The sequence below is a fragment of the Dipteris shenzhenensis genome, chromosome 11, assembly GCF_047967505.1.
Source record: "Dipteris shenzhenensis isolate YYH24624 ecotype China chromosome 11, Dip_SZ_1.0, whole genome shotgun sequence".
NCBI classification, from domain to species: domain Eukaryota; kingdom Viridiplantae; phylum Streptophyta; class Polypodiopsida; order Gleicheniales; family Dipteridaceae; genus Dipteris; species Dipteris shenzhenensis.
In genome coordinates, this window is record NC_141606.1 from 18,215,757 (window position 1) to 18,236,020 (window position 20,264).

The 20,264-nt window shown below is 43.8% G+C and overlaps 1 protein-coding gene across 1 annotated transcript in view; it reads right to left on the reverse strand.

Moving 5' to 3' along the window:
- Positions 1–1,074: 1,074 nt before the first annotated feature.
- Positions 1,075–20,264, reverse strand: part of LOC147896706 (ABC transporter B family member 25-like) — a 33,245-nt gene continuing 14,055 nt past the window's right edge. The window contains exons 8-17 of the mRNA XM_087381450.1: positions 17,745–17,863; positions 17,549–17,659; positions 17,276–17,420; positions 17,055–17,187; positions 4,146–4,224; positions 2,155–2,220; positions 1,936–2,043; positions 1,692–1,799; positions 1,391–1,588; positions 1,075–1,311 (exon numbers count right to left, since the gene is read on the reverse strand). Coding sequence (XP_087237576.1) covers positions 1,075–1,311; positions 1,391–1,588; positions 1,692–1,799; positions 1,936–2,043; positions 2,155–2,220; positions 4,146–4,224; positions 17,055–17,187; positions 17,276–17,420; positions 17,549–17,659; positions 17,745–17,863 — 1,304 coding nt within the window. The remainder of the gene's footprint in view (positions 1,312–1,390; positions 1,589–1,691; positions 1,800–1,935; positions 2,044–2,154; positions 2,221–4,145; positions 4,225–17,054; positions 17,188–17,275; positions 17,421–17,548; positions 17,660–17,744; positions 17,864–20,264) is intronic.

Consider the following 20,264-nt stretch of genomic DNA (forward strand, 5'->3'; position numbering starts at 1 on the left):
CTTCTTCCAACATATCATGCAAGGCAAGCTTGACTAAAGGGACCATAACACAATTCCTACCAATAGGCGAGTAGACAATAAGGTGTCTTGGAAGCATTAGAGGCAATACAAAGACCAACTATTTGGTCAAGGAGGCTTATAGCCTTCAAAAACAACATGCCATACTAGGAGACACTGTGCTATTATTGTGATTTACCAAAACAATTGGTGCAAACAAGCAAATGAAGCTACGAAAATGAAATCAGGGGAGAAGGAACAATGAAGATAACAACATACAATCTTTTTGTGAAGATAAATCTACGTAGCTACTATTGGAAACTTCCTATATGAAGTACTTATTTGAGTCCAAACATCCCCTAGTAATATACACACATTACGAAAAATATTACTTAAATATTGGGAGGTTGGTCCACACTCAACTATGGGCCACCATGGTTCCTTTACTTTCTCAATAATTTAAATCATTTCAAGTAGTATTTCCTGGTGTATGAAGGATCATCCTATAATCATTACCATTGTGATACGATACTTCATGTGAAAACTTTTCCCCTCTTAAAATGGATGTGAGTAACGAAGACCTCAAACCCTAACCTATTTTAAAGGGAGGGTAAAAACGTCAATGCAAAACCGAGGCATTTGAGAGTGTTGTCTTGAAACTTTGTTATCTATAAAGAGTATAAAAGGCAATCTCGGACCTCTGTCCTGTGAGGCCTCATGTGGCATTCCACACTTCCCTATTCATGTTGTAGGTTAATTTTATATACCCTTATATAGTGAAACAACTATGTGTGTGAGGACATCAAAATTTGGGTTTTAAAAAAACTGTGTTAGAGAGTTAACAGATCTCTAACAGATTTGGCTATGTGTAATTTTCATGATGCAATTATTCAGATGCAAACACGCACATGCAGGCACGACCTTGCCCCCCCCCCCCGCCCCACACACACACACACAGAGACGGGGGGGATTAACAACAAGGAGGTCTACAATGGAGAGAGAGAGAGAGAGAGAGAGAGGGGGAGCTAACGACAAGGAGAATCAACAAAATTGTGGAATCCAAGTCACATCAACAAGTTACTGCAACAAAGGAAAGTCACTTTCCATCAACGTCGTATTCTTGTTTGAAGTTTGCAATTGTCTCTGCACTAACGCTGCATAGATACCATTTGCATGCAGCAACTCTTCATGACTACCACTTTCAACAATTTGACCACTAGCCACAACAGCTACTGTATCAGCACTCTGGACAGTGGAAAGACGGTGAGCAATTACTAGAACAGTTCGTCCTTTCATGAGACGATCCATTGCATCCTGTATAAGCAACAACCACGAGTTTAATTAGACATGATATAGAACGAATTGTCAGCAAGAATATCCACAAATTCCCCACCTGCACTAAATATTCGCTTTCTGCATCAAGTGCACTGGTAGCTTCGTCTAGTAGCAACACACGAGGATCCATCAAAAGTGCCCTAGCAATAGCTATGCGTTGTTTTTGACCTCCAGATAACCGCACACCACGTTCACCTACGTGAGTTTCATAGCCCTGTGGAAATCTAGCAATAAACTCGTGTGCATTGGCCATTATCTGCAATTACAGAGAACATATTGCATAATCAAGCTTCCATATCAGAAACAAGCTGCATCTTTATCTCACACATGCATTTAAGATTAGGCTCTGTGTTACTTACAGCCACTCTCTCCACATCGGCAGAAAGGACTTTGCCTTTCACTCCATATGAGATATTTTCTGAAACTGAACAATTGAATAACACAGGTTCTTGGCTCACAATGCTAACCTGCAAAATTCAACCATCAGGTTATATAAAAACAGCTGGGCATGAGTTTAACAGCTGCACATAAAGATTACTGTCCATATGAATCCAGCAAAGAATTACAGATATTTTCAAGTGTATTCTTGCAAAAACTGATAACCTTTTCATGCAGGTGCTTGTAAGATATCTCTGGTAAAGGCACCCCATTCAATAGAATACTCCCCTTTTGGGGATCATAGAATCTTTCCAGCAAGTTTGCAATAGTAGTCTGTAATATATATAGACATATGTGTTTCTTAGAACAATTGGTCAACATAAAATACAGCCATGCACTGATTTCATTGAATCCAAGCTCATTCAAGAGCATATCGAAGCTTACTTTTCCACCCCCACTTGGACCAACAAGTGCCACCTTTGCTCCAGGCTTCAATCTTAGAGAGACTCCCTATGCACAACTCCAGCAAACATACAGTTATGAATTTTAAAAACGATGTTGTGAATCCTGCCTTCACAATTCACCATGTCAATTAGCAGATATTAACTTGTGCACAGGTGAAGGAACCCCTGACGACAATGGTTTTCAAGAAGCATCAAGAGGTATTCAACTCTGATTCAGTACCACAATGATCAAACAAGCCTCAAAAGCAATCTTCCCAAAAAAATACAAACACAAGAATGTCCTGCTCCGCCGTCTCAAGCATTCCTCCCATCTCCCAGTCCCCCATCTCTCCCCTGCTCCAGCTTTACTTTTATTTCACCTTTTCTAAGAAGAATACCATGCAGGCCAATGGAAACTCTCTCCAAGACCACTGGATTTACCCTGGCCAAAACCCTAGATCCACCTAGGATACTTAAAGCTGGAGGAAAGCTACTCAAAAATTGTTTGCTCCTTAAGGGCCCATCATGCTGCAGAAAAACAGGCCCCCCTACTACATAGGCCTTCGGGGCAATTTTTTGGCAACATGCCTATCTTTCTTTGAGGAGCAGCCGTTTTTCGTTGAACTGCCGTGAGGATTGGGATTGACCTTCATCTCCAACCTCATGAGCAGGTGAGAGGCTACAGATTCAGTGTTTTCTCTCCACCTCTTTTGTGTTGGTTTTTGTGGGTTTTTTTGTGGAGGTTTACGATGGAGATCGCTCTCCCCCCTCTGCTAAGCTATCGTACGTCGATACTGTGTTGTTTTTTGTCAGAAATGGTTGCCAAAGTATCAAATGCACAAATGAGGTGATGCTCTATAGCATATGCTGTCATGTTCCCAATCTTCTCAACACGAAAGGACAATGATGGAGCAAAACTGATCATCCATGGATGAGCCATTTGGAGTGAACCCTCTAGAACTGTAAGGCAGGGACATACTACCCTGCTATGTGGAATGGACCAGGGGTTAAGTCCCAAAGAATGTTGACAACTTTCCTCGGTCTGCATGCTTAACTATAGGTCTCACAATTAGTGTGCAGTATGTGATAGCAGAGCTGCCCAATCTGTGAAAATTTTGGAGATCTGCATGCTTGCTTTCTCCAGAGGGGGTTGGCAAAACCAAATAGGTGTCACAAATGGCTTTCATTGCCATTGTTCTGAGATCAATAGGGCCAAACCCACACTTGACCCGTACAACCAAATGAGAAGCACCTATCAAGGGTGCTCCTCCAGGTGAGTTATTTTATGGCAGGAAGGAGATACCTTGGATTTTCGTTCAGTCTAAAGGCAGGTTGGAGAGAGCCAGAGATGATGATTTATCCAGGGTTCATGCCCGTGAGTGGTGGGTCATGCAGTGCTGCAGGGAGTATGCTCATCCTGAGGATTTTACTAGATCTCCCCTTACATGTCCCTGGTCCTGGCATTGAAGTCCCCTATGAGTAGGACCTCCCCCAGCTATATGTATCTCTAGATGACCTCATAAAGTGCCAAGAAAGATGAAACCCATCCACTCCCAGAGGCAATCATGGTGTAATCCGATGTCTGTGGTGAAAGTAGCCAGCACGCTCATTTGTGTCTATGACCATGATGGATGTGCGTCTTAAGGTGTGGAGGTGTAAGAGGATGAGAACTGCCACACCCCCTGATCCACGCACTCCTCCCTCCGTGCGAACCTCTGATTATTATGTGGACAGCCATGTATGCCCATGTGCTATGGGCAGCCTCCTCTTTGGGCTCTGGTGTGGCTTGGTTTTACTACAAAATCTTTCCCCCGAAAATACTACACAAAGTTGTCTAGCGATGAACATAAGGTCCCATTCCCATTCCAGAAAGCTAAGGACAAAGCACAGGAGAGTACACATCAAACCTTCTATTTCTTCCGAATAGCAATGCCTTGTAAATATCCCTTCAGAGAAATTTTACAAAATACACTATATGGCATGTAAACATACCTGTAATACAGCCTCATTTGGACGTGATGGATACGAAAACCAAACGTCCTCCATTACTACTTCCCCTTCATCTCCATCACTGTAACAAAGGGTTTAGTCACTAAATTCAGTTGACAATACATTCTAATGTGTCTGAAAATTTCCATCCTCCATACAGACATCTATCTTTTTCTGTAGTTTTCCTTAACATAGCCATTCTAAACTTTAAGCGTTTAAGCTTTGACAATTTCAACATGACAAACCCCTAGTCAGACAGCACAAAATGAGGACATATGTGCAACTAGATCCAATAAATTTCCAATTCAAGTTCCAGCTCAATCAAGCTTTGACAATTTCAATAAATGCCCACATGCCAAACCCCTAGTCCATACAGCACAAAATGCGGATATATGTGCAAGCTGCAACTAGGTCCAATTCAAGTTTCAGCTCAATCAAGCTCCAATGAGGTACTGTCGCCATTTAATCTCGTTCACTTTTTACTGTTTGGACAGCAGTTAACAAGTATCTGCATTTTTTTTCAAAGGGCTTGAGCATATGAGCTCAGGAATCAGAATTAGTATTTCAAGTAATGTGAAACATGATCAATTAATTATAACACTATAATCACTGAACATTGGATGGTAAGCTAGAAATCTTCAAGCCTAGTTGAAGATAGAGCTTTCATATACTCAGGTAGAAGAGTGAAGAAAATTTCAGATTGAAACTAGAGTTGTGCAGTTGGATACAAGGCACAAAGAAATTGCATTCACGTTTTTGAGAGAGTATTCTCCCTATAAGAAGCAAATATAGTATTAGTGGGACAACACTTTCAAAAAACTAGAGCTGAAAGGTTCAATAAGAGGCACAAAGAGAATCACATTGCTTTTTTTTTAGAAGAATGTGTCTTATAAGAAGCAAATAGAGCATTGCCAAGACAGCACCTTCAAGTAGTCCAAAAAAGATTCTTAAAAATTGGAGATTCAAGGACCAAGAAGTGTAAAACTGACAGCCTTCCACCACATGCATTACAGAGTGGGACCAGGGGGTTTCTCCAGCCTGAGTCAAAGGGAGACCCAAAGTTGGATGGGGACGTGGAGGCATTTGTTTTGGAAGTGTCGATATGCATGGCATGTCTGGAACTATACAAGCAGGGCATTAGGAGGGTATTTGAAGGAACAGTTGACGTTGACACCCAAATGGAAATATGTGCATCCTTATCTAACCTCAGTGCTCACATTAACCTGATGATGCTAAGAGCTGTTGTTCTTTATGGGAGTTGGAGGGTGAGAAACTTGGCCATTTTCTCGAATGACAGCATTAGAGGGTATGAAGTTGAGAAGATGCTACATATTGCTATATTCCTAGTGAAGGATTCAATGAGTTTTTTGAAGCGGAAGTTTGATGATATAGTGAAAAATGTTTTAATTGAAATAGGCTCAAAATTATTGAGAGAATTTCAAGGAAAATTGAGATAAATGTGTTAGGCAGTGGCCAATGTATTGTAATAAGTAGGTTAGGGGCACTTTTCCCTCTTAGAGGTTTTTCCCCCTAACCACAGTCCAATCCCTAACTACGGTTAGTGGATAGGATAAGGGTTATGTCACTTAGACAAAACCCCTCACTCTCACTTGTACTTCAATTCTTCTATTCAGTTTTTTAGCTCACTCTTGCTCACACTCTTGCTCTCTACTCTCCCTTGCTCTCAAATTTAGTATCAGAGCAGGCTCTTCCTGCCCGTCCTCCAGCCTCCATCCCGCTCCAGCTTGTGACCTCCAGTAGCCATCCCATACAGTCTGTATGACTGTGAAACGGAAGCCAGATGGGTCCATTGATAGGTACAAGGCAAGGCTGGTTGCCAATACCTGATGTTCCATCATTGCATCAAAAAGCTCTAGGGCCCACTTCTCCTTCCCTATGGAGGTAATATGGAGGATTCGAACTGGATGGGTGCGGGAACCCACTGCACTGATGTCCCATTTTTGGGGCTGCAAGATCAGAATGGTCAGCTCAGGGGCATAGGGTACGTATCCGAGATCTCCAAATAATTCCAGGGACCCAGTCACCAAAACTCCCTCGCCAACGGCGAACCTTTTGCATGGGAAGGTCTAAGGGCTCAGTCTTTGAGCCCCCCTCCCCGGGTGTATCCTGAGTGGACTGCAGCCTGGGAGAGGTTGGCATAGAAGCTGGTACCTTTCCCTTACCCACAGAAGAGGAGCCCATCGCCGGGCTTGGCGGGGTGTCCGAGGAGGAGGCCCTGGGCGAGGCTACTGCTGCTGTCTATAGGGAGGGAGAGGGAACTGATGGGAGAGAGCGGATGATGAGGGTAACCACCGTAGGACGGGCGAGCGGAGAAGGTTGAGATCGGGAAGGGCAGAAAGAGGTGGTAGAGAGGGGGCAATTGGATCCTGGGGGGTGGGAAAGGAAGCTAGGTGGGGTCAGCTGCTGTCACAGTAGAAGGCGTAGAAGTCGTTGTAGTGGTGGCACCTACGGTCTCTGAGGGGGGACCAGGGGCACTGGTGCTTTGGGGGTCTCTGATGCCTGCTCCTGACGGGTCCTGTGACGGGCAAGGAGTCTCCCCTCCAAAAGTGCCCGAAGAATGTCCCGAAGTTGAAGGCACTCTCTCTGGGTCATGTGATACTCCTATCTACGGCTCACCATCATGATCTCTCTATGCCTAAGCCGTTGCATGTGCTCTCCTCATGCAGTTGGCATGATGCCTTTGATTCTTTTTTGCCCATTGCTCCTCTTCTTTTTCCCTGCCTTGGTCCATCTTCCCTCCGAGAGATCCACCTAAGGAGTCCCGGACTCCACTTGCTGTCGCTGAAATTGCTACTGTGCCTGCCTGGGTGGACTCCAAGTCCCACCCTCTCTCATTTCACTATGTTGCCCTCGTATTCTCTTTGATCAATTGCAAGGGGATAAATATTTTACTAGGTCTAATGGGGATGCCTTGGTCTTTGATGTTCATTTTGGGAGGAGGTTGTCTAGATGTATGGATCATATTCTTATGCATACTGTATTTCATCCTATCAAGGTTGTAGGATATGTGGAATAGTGCTTTTTGGATCAGGATGGTATCTAGACCCTAACCCAGGTGAGATTTCCTTGGGCTCATGGAGGCTTTGGCTCTATGGAGGGGTCCTCATAAAGTATTTATAGTGGTACCCCGGGGAGTGGAAATGGATTGATGCAGGGCACCAAGAGAAGAGACTCCCCTTCTTTCCATAGTAAGCTAGGAGATATCAGCTCAGCCTTAGAGGCTAGAAGCCCAATAGAGCACCTCACTGGGAGAAGTTTTGAGATTTCTACTGATCTACAAAATCCTTATGGAAGAGACTCTAAAAATTCCTTAGGAGTAGAAAAGTCACTCTTCTCTTTTGGGAGATATTGGTCCTTCTCATGCTTAATAGCACCGGAGTATCCCAAGGAGTTTTGCTTTTCCTAATCTAACCCAAGCGATTGAGATACCTCATCTTCTTCCATTTGATTCATCCTATGAGGCCCCATGCTTACAAGTTGAGCTTCTACAACTAATTGTATCCCATGATCTCCTGACTTAATTGGTGGCAAACCAAGTGGCAACTGAGATGGAAAGACAGCTGCAAATTTTTTCTTAATCTCTACAAGTGCTCATGTTTCCCATGCATCTAATTTAGAAGATATAGAAACATTATCCACTTTAGATGAAAATTACCCAATACACACCGATACACTCTATGCTCAAAATTTGCAATCATATTATTAACTTTCAACGAGTTTACAAGGATATAGGATGGGACATCAAATTCACCTTGTAAGTATAGGGTACATTGTCTTTAACAAAAGTTTATGCATGAATCTCCTAATCAGTTTGAACATTGGACTTATCCAACCATTCTTTCCCAAATTACATCCACTCTATCACACTTTTTGTAATTTTGTATGGTAATAGGAATTTATGTCACATGCGCCATGTCCAGCTCATAGACATGGTCACTCAGCTGCGTTAGTACTTCCAATTTCCACACAAGTTTAGAATTCATGAATTTGAGTATGACGATAGTCAATTAGCATGTGAATTATTATACCCAAGACTGATCCATACATGCAAACAAGGTCATTGGGCTGGACCTGTTAAAGTTACAATCCTTGCTGCAAAGACTTAGATATAAGGCTATAGTGTGTGTTTCCTTTGACCTCAATCAAACTTGCACCCTTTGACTTGGTCTTTAACTTCGAACAATGCATCCGCATGTGTTCCTTTTGTCCACAAATGAAGCAACAACCCTCCTTCATGAACTGAAGAGTTTGCTTTTTGGACGGACTTTGCAGTCACTTCAGTTGAAGTTTGTTCAAGGACTTGGGAGACTTGAGTCTGTGTAGCCCTAGTAGGACAATTTTAGCATCCTCAGAGTTTTCACTATGATTATTCTCCCCTTGCTTCCTTCGCCAATCCATTTTTAAAACATCCACACAAGGTAGTTGGATCCATATATGTGGCCCTTGATTGCAGTTCTCTAAAAACGTTGTAGGTATGCATCAAGTGACAAGTTTGCCATACTTAGTGTGGCGAACTTGAAGATGAGGTCAAACTCATCCTTGGGTTGAAGAAACTCCTCTTCAAACACTAGTTCAAATTCATCCTAGGTTTCAAGTTTTTTCTCCCACGCCACCAAGTCAATGCTTTTCCCTTCAACATCCCTTGAGCCATCTGAATCTTGAGTGCATCGAAAAGGGATGGAACGAGAAGTGTATTTACCCTCCGTTCAACCATGTATCTATGCACTCAGGTATATGGACTTTCTTTTTCACCTACAAAAGCCTCAGGTGTGAAAGACACTGCTACAGGTACAATCCCTTCAACTCACACTGCAAAGCTCATAACTGCGAGCGGCTTGCAATCAATGTCACAAGAAATGTTTCTAGACTTTTACAGGCGTTTCGTCTAGAAACGCCTAAAAATATTATAATTTAAAAAAGTTATATATACTTCATAAATAATTGTCTTCAGATTCTCTCTCTCTCTCTCTCAAAAGAGCTCTCAGATATCCATATTGTGCACACAATGCACACACATATTACACAGTTGAAAGAGTAAAAAGATGCGTCACGCAGCCTATAGATGGAGGTTTGCAAAGACATAGATCTTACAGTTTACAAATTACTATTAACTAATTAGTTGCAAGTTCATATGGCTGCTAGCATATGCCATGGCCCATGGCCCATAGTTCAAACAATATTCAAATTTCATAATCAAATTTCAAGATTCAAGATTCAAAATATAACAAAATGGATTATGTATTACTGTTTACATCATACATGTAACATGCCCTAATGATATACTAGTAACTGTATGGTATAAACTGTATACATAATCAAAGCCTGTCACCTGCAAGCCAACTGCTAACAACTCTAGAGTAGAGGGTAGACTCTAGAGTAGAGGATAGAGTAGAGAGTAGAGGCTAGAGGAGAGTAGAGGGTAGAGTAGAGGGTAGAGGGTAGAGGAGAGTAGAGGGTAGAGACTAGAGTAGAGGGTAGAGTAGAGTAGAGGGTAGAGGGTAGAGTAGAGAGTAGACAGTAGAGGAGAGTAGAAAGAAAGAAAGAAAGTTTATTAAAGTCTTCGGGAGACCGTGAAGGTCTATGAGACTAAAGATAACTGATACAATGAGCATAATGGTGGCGGTCTCAAAACGGGCCAGCCAACCGTTTCTACAAAAAAGAGGTTATGAAGGACTCTGTGTCTAGTCCTGATACAAAAAATATGTGTCTACCTCCAGATGATACAAAAAAGAAGGGGAAGGCACCAAAAATGGGGCAGAGGGGGGAGATACAGTATACATGTGCAGGTGGTGATCGTCAGAGACCAATCATAGAGGGGCCGTCAAATGGGAGGTCGGAAAAAACCCTGCGATAGATGATTGGCCTCTGACGTCACACGGCCTAGTCGAGCTCAGTCGTCGAAGGCGGCGGGTGGCCCTGTGGATGAGGGCAACGATAACCCCGGTGGGGCGGGCAGAGAGCAGAGACGAGATGTCATGAACCTAAATGTGTGAGTCTGTCCGCTGGCGCAGTTGTCGTGGCTTTGGCTCTCGCTCACGTCCGCGTCGTCCGCTAGACTGAGAAGAGGTATCCTGTGACTCGAAGAAGTCAGTGATAGGCCGCTGGGTGTCCTCACGCTGTGTGTGCTGCTCGTGTCGCCGTGCTCGGAGAGAGGTATCTCGGTGGCGAGTCATCTCATGTAAGAAAGCGGCTAGGCATCACTGATCCGGGAACTGCAGCATGTGTGGGAGGGAGCCGAATCCATCGCGGAAGAGGCAGTGATACCGGCCTCGAATGGCATAATAGATAGGACATCTAAAAGCAAAGTGCTCCTCCGACTTGATCTCCTGCAAGTCGCAAAGTGGGCAAAGGCGGTCCTCTCGTGGGATACCCTCTACGCGTCCGCTCTCGATCCGTAATCGGTGTGACGAGACCCTAAACTGACCGAGGGAGATCCGGAGCACATGTGGTAGATGAAGCTGTGTGTAACCCGGAGGTGTGATGAAGCCCTCCTGTGAGATCTGGAGGCAGTGTCGGCGGTAGAAGTCGAGCTTCACAAGAAGCTCGGAGTGAAGAAACCATGTCCGCCAGGTGTGGAGCTGGAGCAGATCCGCTCGAATGAGCTGGTTGACCTCCTGGTCAGTGGGGGAGAGGGGAGATGGTGGAGCGTCGAGGCTGTACTGAAAAGGAGGCAACCGGTCTAAGTCGAGGCCCAGTCAGGTGAACCAACTGGAAAGACGACTATACCAACATCGCTGCTCCCCATCAACAGATAAGGCTAAGGCCATAGAGGAGGATAGGGCTAGCCAAGGTAGGCGGAGGCGACCGTCGGCGGAGGAGCTGAAATCCCTGACTCTGTGAAGACAGGTGATAGCCTGAAAAGCTGCATCAAGCTGTAGGGGTGAGACGCCGAACTCTGCTAGAATGATCTGGTGTGGTACCGATGGTTTGTTGCGGATCATCCGAGCAAACATCAGTATCTGTAGGCGCTCGACTCGAGCCCACTCTGTGTCTGAAAGGTCAACTCCCCACCAAGGGCTACCGTACATGCCTGCTGGGCAGACCAAAGAATCAAAAAGGAGAGACTTGGTCCGCGGGTCCTGGAAGTGGGAGTGGTAGCACTGTCGCTCCAGCCTGGCAAGAGTAGAGGGTAGAGTAGATGGTAGGCACTAGAAGCAAGGCAAGCAATGGAGCGGCGTGGGAGAGGAGCCAAAAAACAGAAACGGCGGCCAAATTCCGAAATAAACCCGTCGCAGCGAAAATTTTGATAGCCAAGCGTTTCACCCTAATAGGCCGTTTCGGGCGTTTCTAAGAAACGTTTCTGGTAGAAACGTTTCTTCGTGTTTCGGTGCCCCAAAACACGTTTTTTGGTGACACTGCTTGCAATACCACAATTGTTTTGGTTCATGTCTTGAGGCGTGTTTCTTGGGTCATGAACATGCCATTCAACTCCTTCAGCTGCGTTCAAAATATGTCTTTAGCTCAGCGTGTTACTCTTTGGTGTCTTCACCAATATCCATGTCATCTCACTCTTCATCTCGAGGCCATATCATGTGAAAGCACGTTGCTCTACTGGATGCAGCTTCTTCACCATGCATGTGACTCCCTTGAGCCATTGGACGGAGGACATGAAGACGAGTGTTGAGTTAAGAAGAGAGGGAAGATTTGAATGAAGAGGAGAATTTAGCAAATGTTTTTTTTTTTTGGGATGAAGAGGAGAATTTAGCAATGTTAATATAAACGTTTTGAGATTATGATAGGAGTTTTTCCTAGAAGCGCACTCTAATTATACATTAGAACTACATAATATATAAAGGTATGGATAGCAAAGGAACTTACTAGATCTCAACTTAGGCAAAATGACACTAAGTTGGCGAAGGTGAGGTCAGCTGGAAAGGAGGGTAAATGGTCCGGCCACAGCTCATCTCATCTGCCCTCAGCCTCTGCCATCGCTGCCATAGTCCGAGCTCATGCCATAGCTCTTCTACTCCACCAGAGCCAACATCATTATCTGCCCTAAGCCTTTGCCATTATTGTCATAGTCCGAGCTCACACCATAGCTCTTCTGCTTGCTGCCATAGACCAAGCTGAGCTCACTAGAGCCATTGATGCTTCCTTGGCCAATAGTTGACCTTGACATTGGAGACACTCTGTAGCAATCACATTTCCAACTTGACCATTTGCAATTTATTTTTGGACGGTCAAATCAACTTCTTAGCTTTGAGTTTTGCACCTCGTTTACATGGGTACTATGAGTGGCAAGAAGTAAAGTCATTTGCTCAGGTGGTGGCTTCCCCCTCACTATCTTGTACTAGACTAAACACATAGGTTCTCAGTTTGCAACACAAATTGGGGACCCTCGAACAGAAAAACCAGCAACTCCATAAACTCATGGCACAGCTACAAAAGTTGCTATCCACTCTAGAGATCTAACATAAGCTAGCAGAAGCTACTATCCATTCTAAAGATCTATTAAGCTAACTAAGAGGGCTCCAGGCTTTATTTCCACCTAGCAACCGGTCTCCCTGAGCTCCGTTCTATATTGTATGTGAACACTGATTCGAGTTCCCTCTGTCTAGTTTCTTCTCAAGTGGAGCTCTCTCTAGAAACCCCCTCTAGCCCAGTACTTGCTCTCATGGTGCCACGTTCCCCAAAAGGGACCTTATCAGGAAAGCCCTCTCATGGGAAGCCCTCTCATGGGCTCCCTTTGCACCTCTTCGTCAATGCCTTCGCCTAGGAATAAACCTAGACCCAAGCCCTCTAAGCCCCACTATCTACAAGCGCTTTCGAGCCCTCTGGTTTTTCACCTAACCATATCCAAGCTGCACGTTTCTACGGTTATGGTTGACGTGACATTCCCTTTGCCTTGAGAATGGTTTATGTCCTTGAAAACAAAATTGGTAAACCTCCTCTGGAGATTGCTTACCCTTTCCCATGCTGAACTCTCTTCACGTCTATCTTTCCACTTACCTACACATTCTTGATATACTGTATGTCTTGTTCTTTTTCCTTGTCTATCTTTTTTTTTTTTGGTTCATGTGGTAAAGTAGCAGGCTCAATAAGTGCAACTAGGACTTCATTTCCAAAGAGATTGTGATCGTCTCTTACCTTCATGTTTAGCCTACTTACATAAAAAACTGGATGTACTCTACATCCTTTTGGTAAGCTAATTTATAAGCAAGCTCTCCAATTCTCTTAAGTATTAGGAACCGTCCACAATAACTAGGAGGCAACTTTGAATATTTTCCTGTCTTTAGGGATTGTGAGGATTCGGGCACCCTAGATAGATTTCTTCAAACTCCAACCTCCTATGGTGTGGATTTGTATACCTATCGTAAGCCTTTCTATTTCTAAAGTTAACTAATTTTAGCATTTGATTCATATTCTCAAGAAAGTCTTTGTTGCTTGACTCTTCTCTTTTTCGAGTCCCACTGTAATTGGGACTCTAAGTTGAAATCCATACATTGACATGAATGGACTAAAAACCTATAGCTGAATGCTTGGCACTGTCTAATGCAGATTCACATATGGAGAAATAAAGTTCCAATTAGTTCTCCTTTTGCTTATACATGTCCTAGGTAATCCAACAATAAAATCCATAGAGATACTTTCCCATTTGGTAGAGGGGATCTCCAAGGGATATAGGAGACCTCCTACCTTAAGAAGGCATTAAATCTTATCAACTCTTTTTAGTAGTTCAATATATAATCTTGGACGTCCTAGGCCAAAAGTATGGTCTTTACAAGAGCACGTACGTCTTCTGAATTCCCAGGTATCCATCACTCAAACTATCATGACACTTCAAAAGAATTTGTGCCTAATATCATTATTATCTCGGACACATACTCTACCCTTGTAGAGCAAGTAGTCATCTTCAACAGTATATTTTTTTCACTTGAGTCCTTTATCACCCATCGGTAGTGTGCCGCCATATCCATGTGACTCCTCAATGAAAGCTCATCGATTTGTTGGAGCCCTCATAATTGCTTTTCATATTTCAAAAAATTAAAAATCAAACTCAAATTTTCATTTTAAGGGCTCCAGGAAACCACTTTGGAATTTAGTAAGACTCAATTCATTAACCATTGGCCTTCGTCTCACGGAATCTACTACCACATTAAATATCTCCTTCCGATATGCCAATTGAATATTAAACTCTTGCATTACTATAGCCACCTAGGTTTTCTTCCTTTAAGCTCTATCAAAATGCAAATCCACTTAATACTTTCTTTGATAAAAAATTATCTCAAACTTGGCACCATACAAATCGTGCCTCCATTTCTTCAAAGCATAAACTATAGCATATAGTTCCTTCTCATATGCCAAGTAATTCTGTTGAGGATGGTGTAACTTTTTACTTTCAAAAGCCACTGGATGACCCTTTTGTAAAGATACTGCTCTCTCTTTCTACTCTCTTTCTAGTTATCACTAGCTACGCATAGGTAAGGAAGATGTCTACATTATAAAAACCTAGTACTCCCTTTTGGACACTCTTGTAACATTTCAGCTGATGATAAACGATATCTTTCAAGAGTATTTGGAGAAATTTCCGTTGGTATTCTTAGGCAATACTATTGTACATAGTCACTATCTTGACGAGCACGTCGTGTATCTCTACATTGTATTAGAGATACTAAGGCAAGAGCTGTACGCAAAGGAGTCTAAGAGTGAGTTCTTTCATAAAGAACTCCCTGTATATTTGACACAAGTTTTCCGAGAGGGCATGAGTGTTGATCATCAAAGAATTTAAAAGGTTTTGGATAGGCCTATTTCTCAAATGCTCGGGCATTCCTAGGATTTACTATCTTTCTCAAGGAAGTCCGTGACAACCAAACCTCCTCTTTGACAACCAAACCTCCTTAAAGGGCGTGGACTTCGGTCGAACAGTCCCATTTCCTAGAATGAAAAGCTTGATGATGCTTTTCAATCTCTCAAGCTTAAGGTGAAAGAATCACATGTATTAGCCTTACCAAATCCTAGCTTATCATTTGTGAGGCTCACTTTATTCCAAGAGAACCGACTATACCTTTTGAAAGTAAAAAGCTAGATGATACTCATATCAATTTTGTTGTATTGATAGACCATGAGTCTATCAAGTGCATCTATGATAAACTTGAGTTGAGGGGTTGAGTTGATGCAAGAATTCGACATGGAGATTAGGTATCGGCATGGTTACAAGTCGATGCTTTGAGTCGCATCAATGAGGTAGACTCTTTGAGTTTTACAGAGATATGAGCTGACCTGATTTAACCATCTACTCAAGTGGCGGGTAGTAAATTATGTATTCAGAATGGTTTGTGTTCCTAATGATGCCGACGTTAGGAGAAAGATCTCATATGAATGTCATGATTCTCCAACTACAGGGCATCCAAAAACTCAACAAACCTATGACTTAGTAAAACAGGCATTTTACTCACCTAAGATGAAGGCTGAGATTACCAACTATGTGGTAAAATGCCAAAAGTGTGGAGTGAACAAGGCGGCCTAAAGTTTGAAGGGTTGTTGCATCATCTAAATATCCCTGGACGTAAATAGGAAATATTTCCATGGACTTCATTGTCGGATTTTCATAAACTCGTCGAGGGCATGATGTTATCTAGGCAGTGGTGGATAGGTTGACAAAGATTGCAAGGCTTTTACCTACCAAGATAACTGTAAAGGTTGTTGAGCAAGCTTACCAGTTTGTTGAGCAATTGTTTAGATTATATTGTTTTCCTTGTGACATAGTCAATGACAGAGATCCGAAGTTCTATGGGCACTTCTAGCAGGAAGTGTTTTGGAAATAGGAAACTCCGAGTATGAGTTCGGTTGATCATCATGAATATGATGGCCAAACAGAGAGTATGAATCTAGCCTTGGAAGATATGCTTCGACCATATGTCTCCAAGAGGCCTCCGATTGGAAAAATTATATCTCAATGGTGGTTGAGAACTTGACCTATATTCCACATGACCTGAAAGAGTTATCAATTTCAGGGAATGGAAACTTAGGAATAAGTTAAATCTGGAGTTAGGTTTGAGGAAGACTCAACTTGGGATTCAATTGCTAGTTTGCAAAAGGAAAATTTTCCCAATTTTGTTTAGGAGCAAAGGCTTGAAGAAGCTCTCTCTCTATCTCTCTTTCTCTCTCTCTCTCTCTCTCTTTCTCGGTTGCCTCCTCATATACATTCCTTCAACCTGTAGATTGGCTTTCTTTCCCCGAGTTTTGGCTAGCGACGACAAACCAGAATTCGGAGTACCTATAGGAACAAGGTACAAGAGTGAGCTCTTTTCTTCGTCAATCTCTCTCTTTGAATCTAATCTATGCTTGCGCAAAACTGTGTTTATCAAAATGTTGCAGACTAGAATATAACTTTTGCAAGTTTTTCGTGGGTACGGCAAACCATTGACAGGACCTTGCTCTTTGAGAAGCTAAGCAAGCTAGACGGCATAGCAAAGGGCAATTGGCTATATTTAGCTAGTGATGCTTGATAAATTCGGATGCTCTTCAATATAAGAGTGGTACAAGATGATGTGCCTAAGATTGCCTTGGAATGGGTTCTACTGTTATGGGGCACCTGAGCTAGAGGCATAAGGTTGTGGGAGTCGGATCTCTAGCCAATGTGCTCGGGGGTGGCTGGGAGGTGAGTTGCCTATTGATTGTCTTATTGTTTTGCTGATTCTGTTTTGAACTGTGTTTACGGACGGATCCTATAGGGCATCATAGCTCATGGTGTCAATTCAATGCCGCATAAAAGATCCCCATGCCATCTCTTAGTTCAATCTCATACCTCTAAGACACCCCATTGTCAATTATATTTATTGTTGTCATTTATTAATCTCAAAGTTGTGCAACAGCAAAACCAACAAACCTTGGATGCTATCCCTGCCATTTTTCCACTCGAAAAAAAAGTATTAACTGCAAAGCTCTTACCCAAGTGGGCACTTGTCGCCAGACTTAGGCATTGTTGAAACACGATCTAGGAGCTGAAAAACACGCCGACTAGCTCCAGCTGCCTTCATAGCCGTCGTGTATAAGGTTGAAAGGGAAGCAAGAGACATTCCAACTGGAAAAACAATAGTGTGAGAGAGAATGAGAGACACACACAAAGAGTCAAGTTCTAAAGCTACTTTAAACCTGAATGGGCCACAAACCTGTTAGGCTGTACAATATGAAAGAAGTAAGTGAACCAGTTGTCATTTTCCCATTAATGGTTAAATTAGCTCCATAAACTACTACAGCCACAATGGAGAGAGTCGATGCTGCAGAAACACCCCCTGTGAAAAATCCAACTGCAAGCTGCACAAAATAACCAAATGCAGCAACCGTTGATAGATGTGCCTAAAACATCAACAAACTACAGACACTATACAAAATTTGGAAACTAAGTAAAAGTGCTGTAAACACAAATAATCATGCATCCATACAGCTTGCTGAAGCCCGAGCTTTAGACTCTCTGATACTTTTCCGCCATAACGGGAGCATTCAAATTCTTCCTGAGCAAATGATCTGACTGTACGGAGTGCACCGAAGGATTCCTGCCAGAATTGAAAGGCAATTAAATCACAATATTTCCCAACATAACATAAAGGCAATTTCACTCCACTGGTGGCAAAAAAACACCTCTGCAATTGATACGGCAACTGCTGCTGCAGCTTGAGCCCTATGTGAAAGCTCTCGGAGGTAACGACCAAATGCTCTTATGCCAACGGAGACAGCAGGGACTATAGCCAGAGCAAGCACTGGAAAATATAACACATTATAGCAAGGATTTAACAAGCTAAACAGTATCAGACTCCATCCTCCAAAAGTGCTGTGTTTATTTCGGCATATACATGGGTCTTCTCATGTCCAACTATTCAAAATGTCAACCATGTATTTAGATTATTGCAAAACATTCAACAAAATGGACTCAAATAAATGTGTCAATGCCGGTTCATCTTGTGCTACTGGCCTTTCATAACAGAAGCACAACCTCAGCAACGATTCCTTTTTCACAGGGCTTCTCTTAAAGAAATGCCTCAGATCTCGGTTTTTGGACCACCGTTAGTGGGGTTTTCAAGGTATTATGCCACCCCTTGCTGTGGATTCTCCACCCGCTTGACCAAAGCCCCATTCTGGCTGAGCAAATAGCAATGCGACAACCCTTGTGGTGCTTGTAGTCTGCTCTTCGGTGCACAAGCAGCTTCCCCGTCAAGCTTGGTGACAGCTCGCATGGCAACCCATCCCCCTGTCTCAATGGGTGTCATGAAGGGGCCATACAGCAGCTCATTGTGCTTGGGATTTCTTTTGTTTTTGACAGACTGTTCAATAGTGCCATTCCAGGCTGGAAAGGACTGCAAAAGGCGCCTTGACCCTTTTTCTCCATGGCCTTTCTTTTCCTTATCATTTCCCTCGCCTTTCCCTTAGATTCCTCCTTTCCTCTCCCTCTCTTTCCCTCATCTCTCCCTTCTCTTCCCCACCCCTCAGTCCTTTCCTCCTCCCTTCCCTCTTCTCCCTTCCCTTTCCCTTTCCTTTCACTCATGCCTCTCTATCCCTCTTTTTCCCATCCCTCCTTTCTTTCAATTTCCCCCTCCTTTCTCGCCTTCCATTCCCTCCCTTCTTTCCTTTTTTCATACTTTCCTTCTTTGTGGAGCAATTCGCACCTCAATGTTAGCGTTACCCCTCCAAGTCTGTTAGATGAGCTCAATTTGCAGCATCCTCAATGCCCACCTCTTTTGACATCACACTTACACTAGACGACAAGAAGCAGATTGAGAATGCAATATAGGAGCTCAAGGATAGAGCAATCATAGGTACCTGGTGATCCTAATCCCCACTAACCACCGAGTCTGAGAATGGAGCCTAGATTAGGACGGCACCAGAATTCCCTCATATACCTTGGATCTGTTGGAAAGGTCACCTCCCCATCTGTAAGCCCCCAAATGAGCAGAGCGTGGGGGAGGGAGACCTAGGGCAGGATGTGCCCAAGAGAGAAAAAGGAAAGTACTTGGACGCATCAAAGTGGCTGCAACACATGGCGTCAAGACCATGGCAGATGGCGATGCATACATGGCATAGATCTGGCCTGGAAGAGACATATCTGGAGCAGCACGAGATGGCGGGGTATCCCGGTGTACAGGCGCCTACATGGCAAGCTATCTGGCAAGGTGTGTGGGTAGGCACATGGCCTGCAGCATACCCTAAAGATGGCGCAGGAATATGGCGGGACAGATCAGCAAACAGGTCGGCCAACAGTAGAGCTGGTTGGGGCTGGTTGAGCCAGCCAACCAGGCTTTGGTTAGGCTGGTCAAGAGGGCTGGGTCCCTGCATGGAACAAAGGCTGAAAAGGGCCTAGTGAAGTCCCTTATATAGGGCCCTGGTTGGGCTGGTAGGGACAGCCAACCAGGTCGGTTTTCAGCCAGACTGAGTCGGCCAAAATAGGGCTGACCAGTCGGTATTTTTGCCAGGCCTCAGGGCCTATAAAAGGAGAGGCTCTTGCCTCATTTCAGCATCCACCAGAGCAAAAAGGAGCAGCAGAGCACAACCCTTGGGGCCTACATCCAAAAGCTGAAGGAGTACCAGTGTTGCTGCAGACTTAGCTCAGTGTGAGGCTGAGACCTTGGCTGTCTTCTAGGGCAGCACGGAGCTGAGGTCAAAGGACGGAAAGTCTACAGAAGCTCCAAGTGGAGCACGCGGGCTCGAGTCTAGAGATAGCCAGCTGATAGGAGAAGGACCTTGTGGTAAGATCAGAGGACCACACCATTGGTTGGACTCTGGATCTGTCTCTCTTGTATTGTGTCCATAGTTTTGGACGGAAATATATATATTTTGGTGGTTTCTCTATCTGGTTGGTTCATTGTCTATTGATGATTCTGCACATCTATTGAATGCACATAAGTAAAGAAGTTTGTGATTCCATACCCACACCACACTGTGTGAGCTCCTGGGCATTACTATAAGTCTTCCGCTGCCTGTACCCTCTGTTGGGTATTTTCTAACATGGTGTCAGAGCCCAAGTAGGAGGCTCACAGGTGTGGGACCCTGAAGGCAAGGACCTTGCTGAAGGATGACCCTGATTCAGAAGCTCTAGGGAATCGACTTCCACGACTAGAGGATTGTGCCCTTGCGAGAAGGAGGGTGACTCAGGTTCAGTTAGGTGCG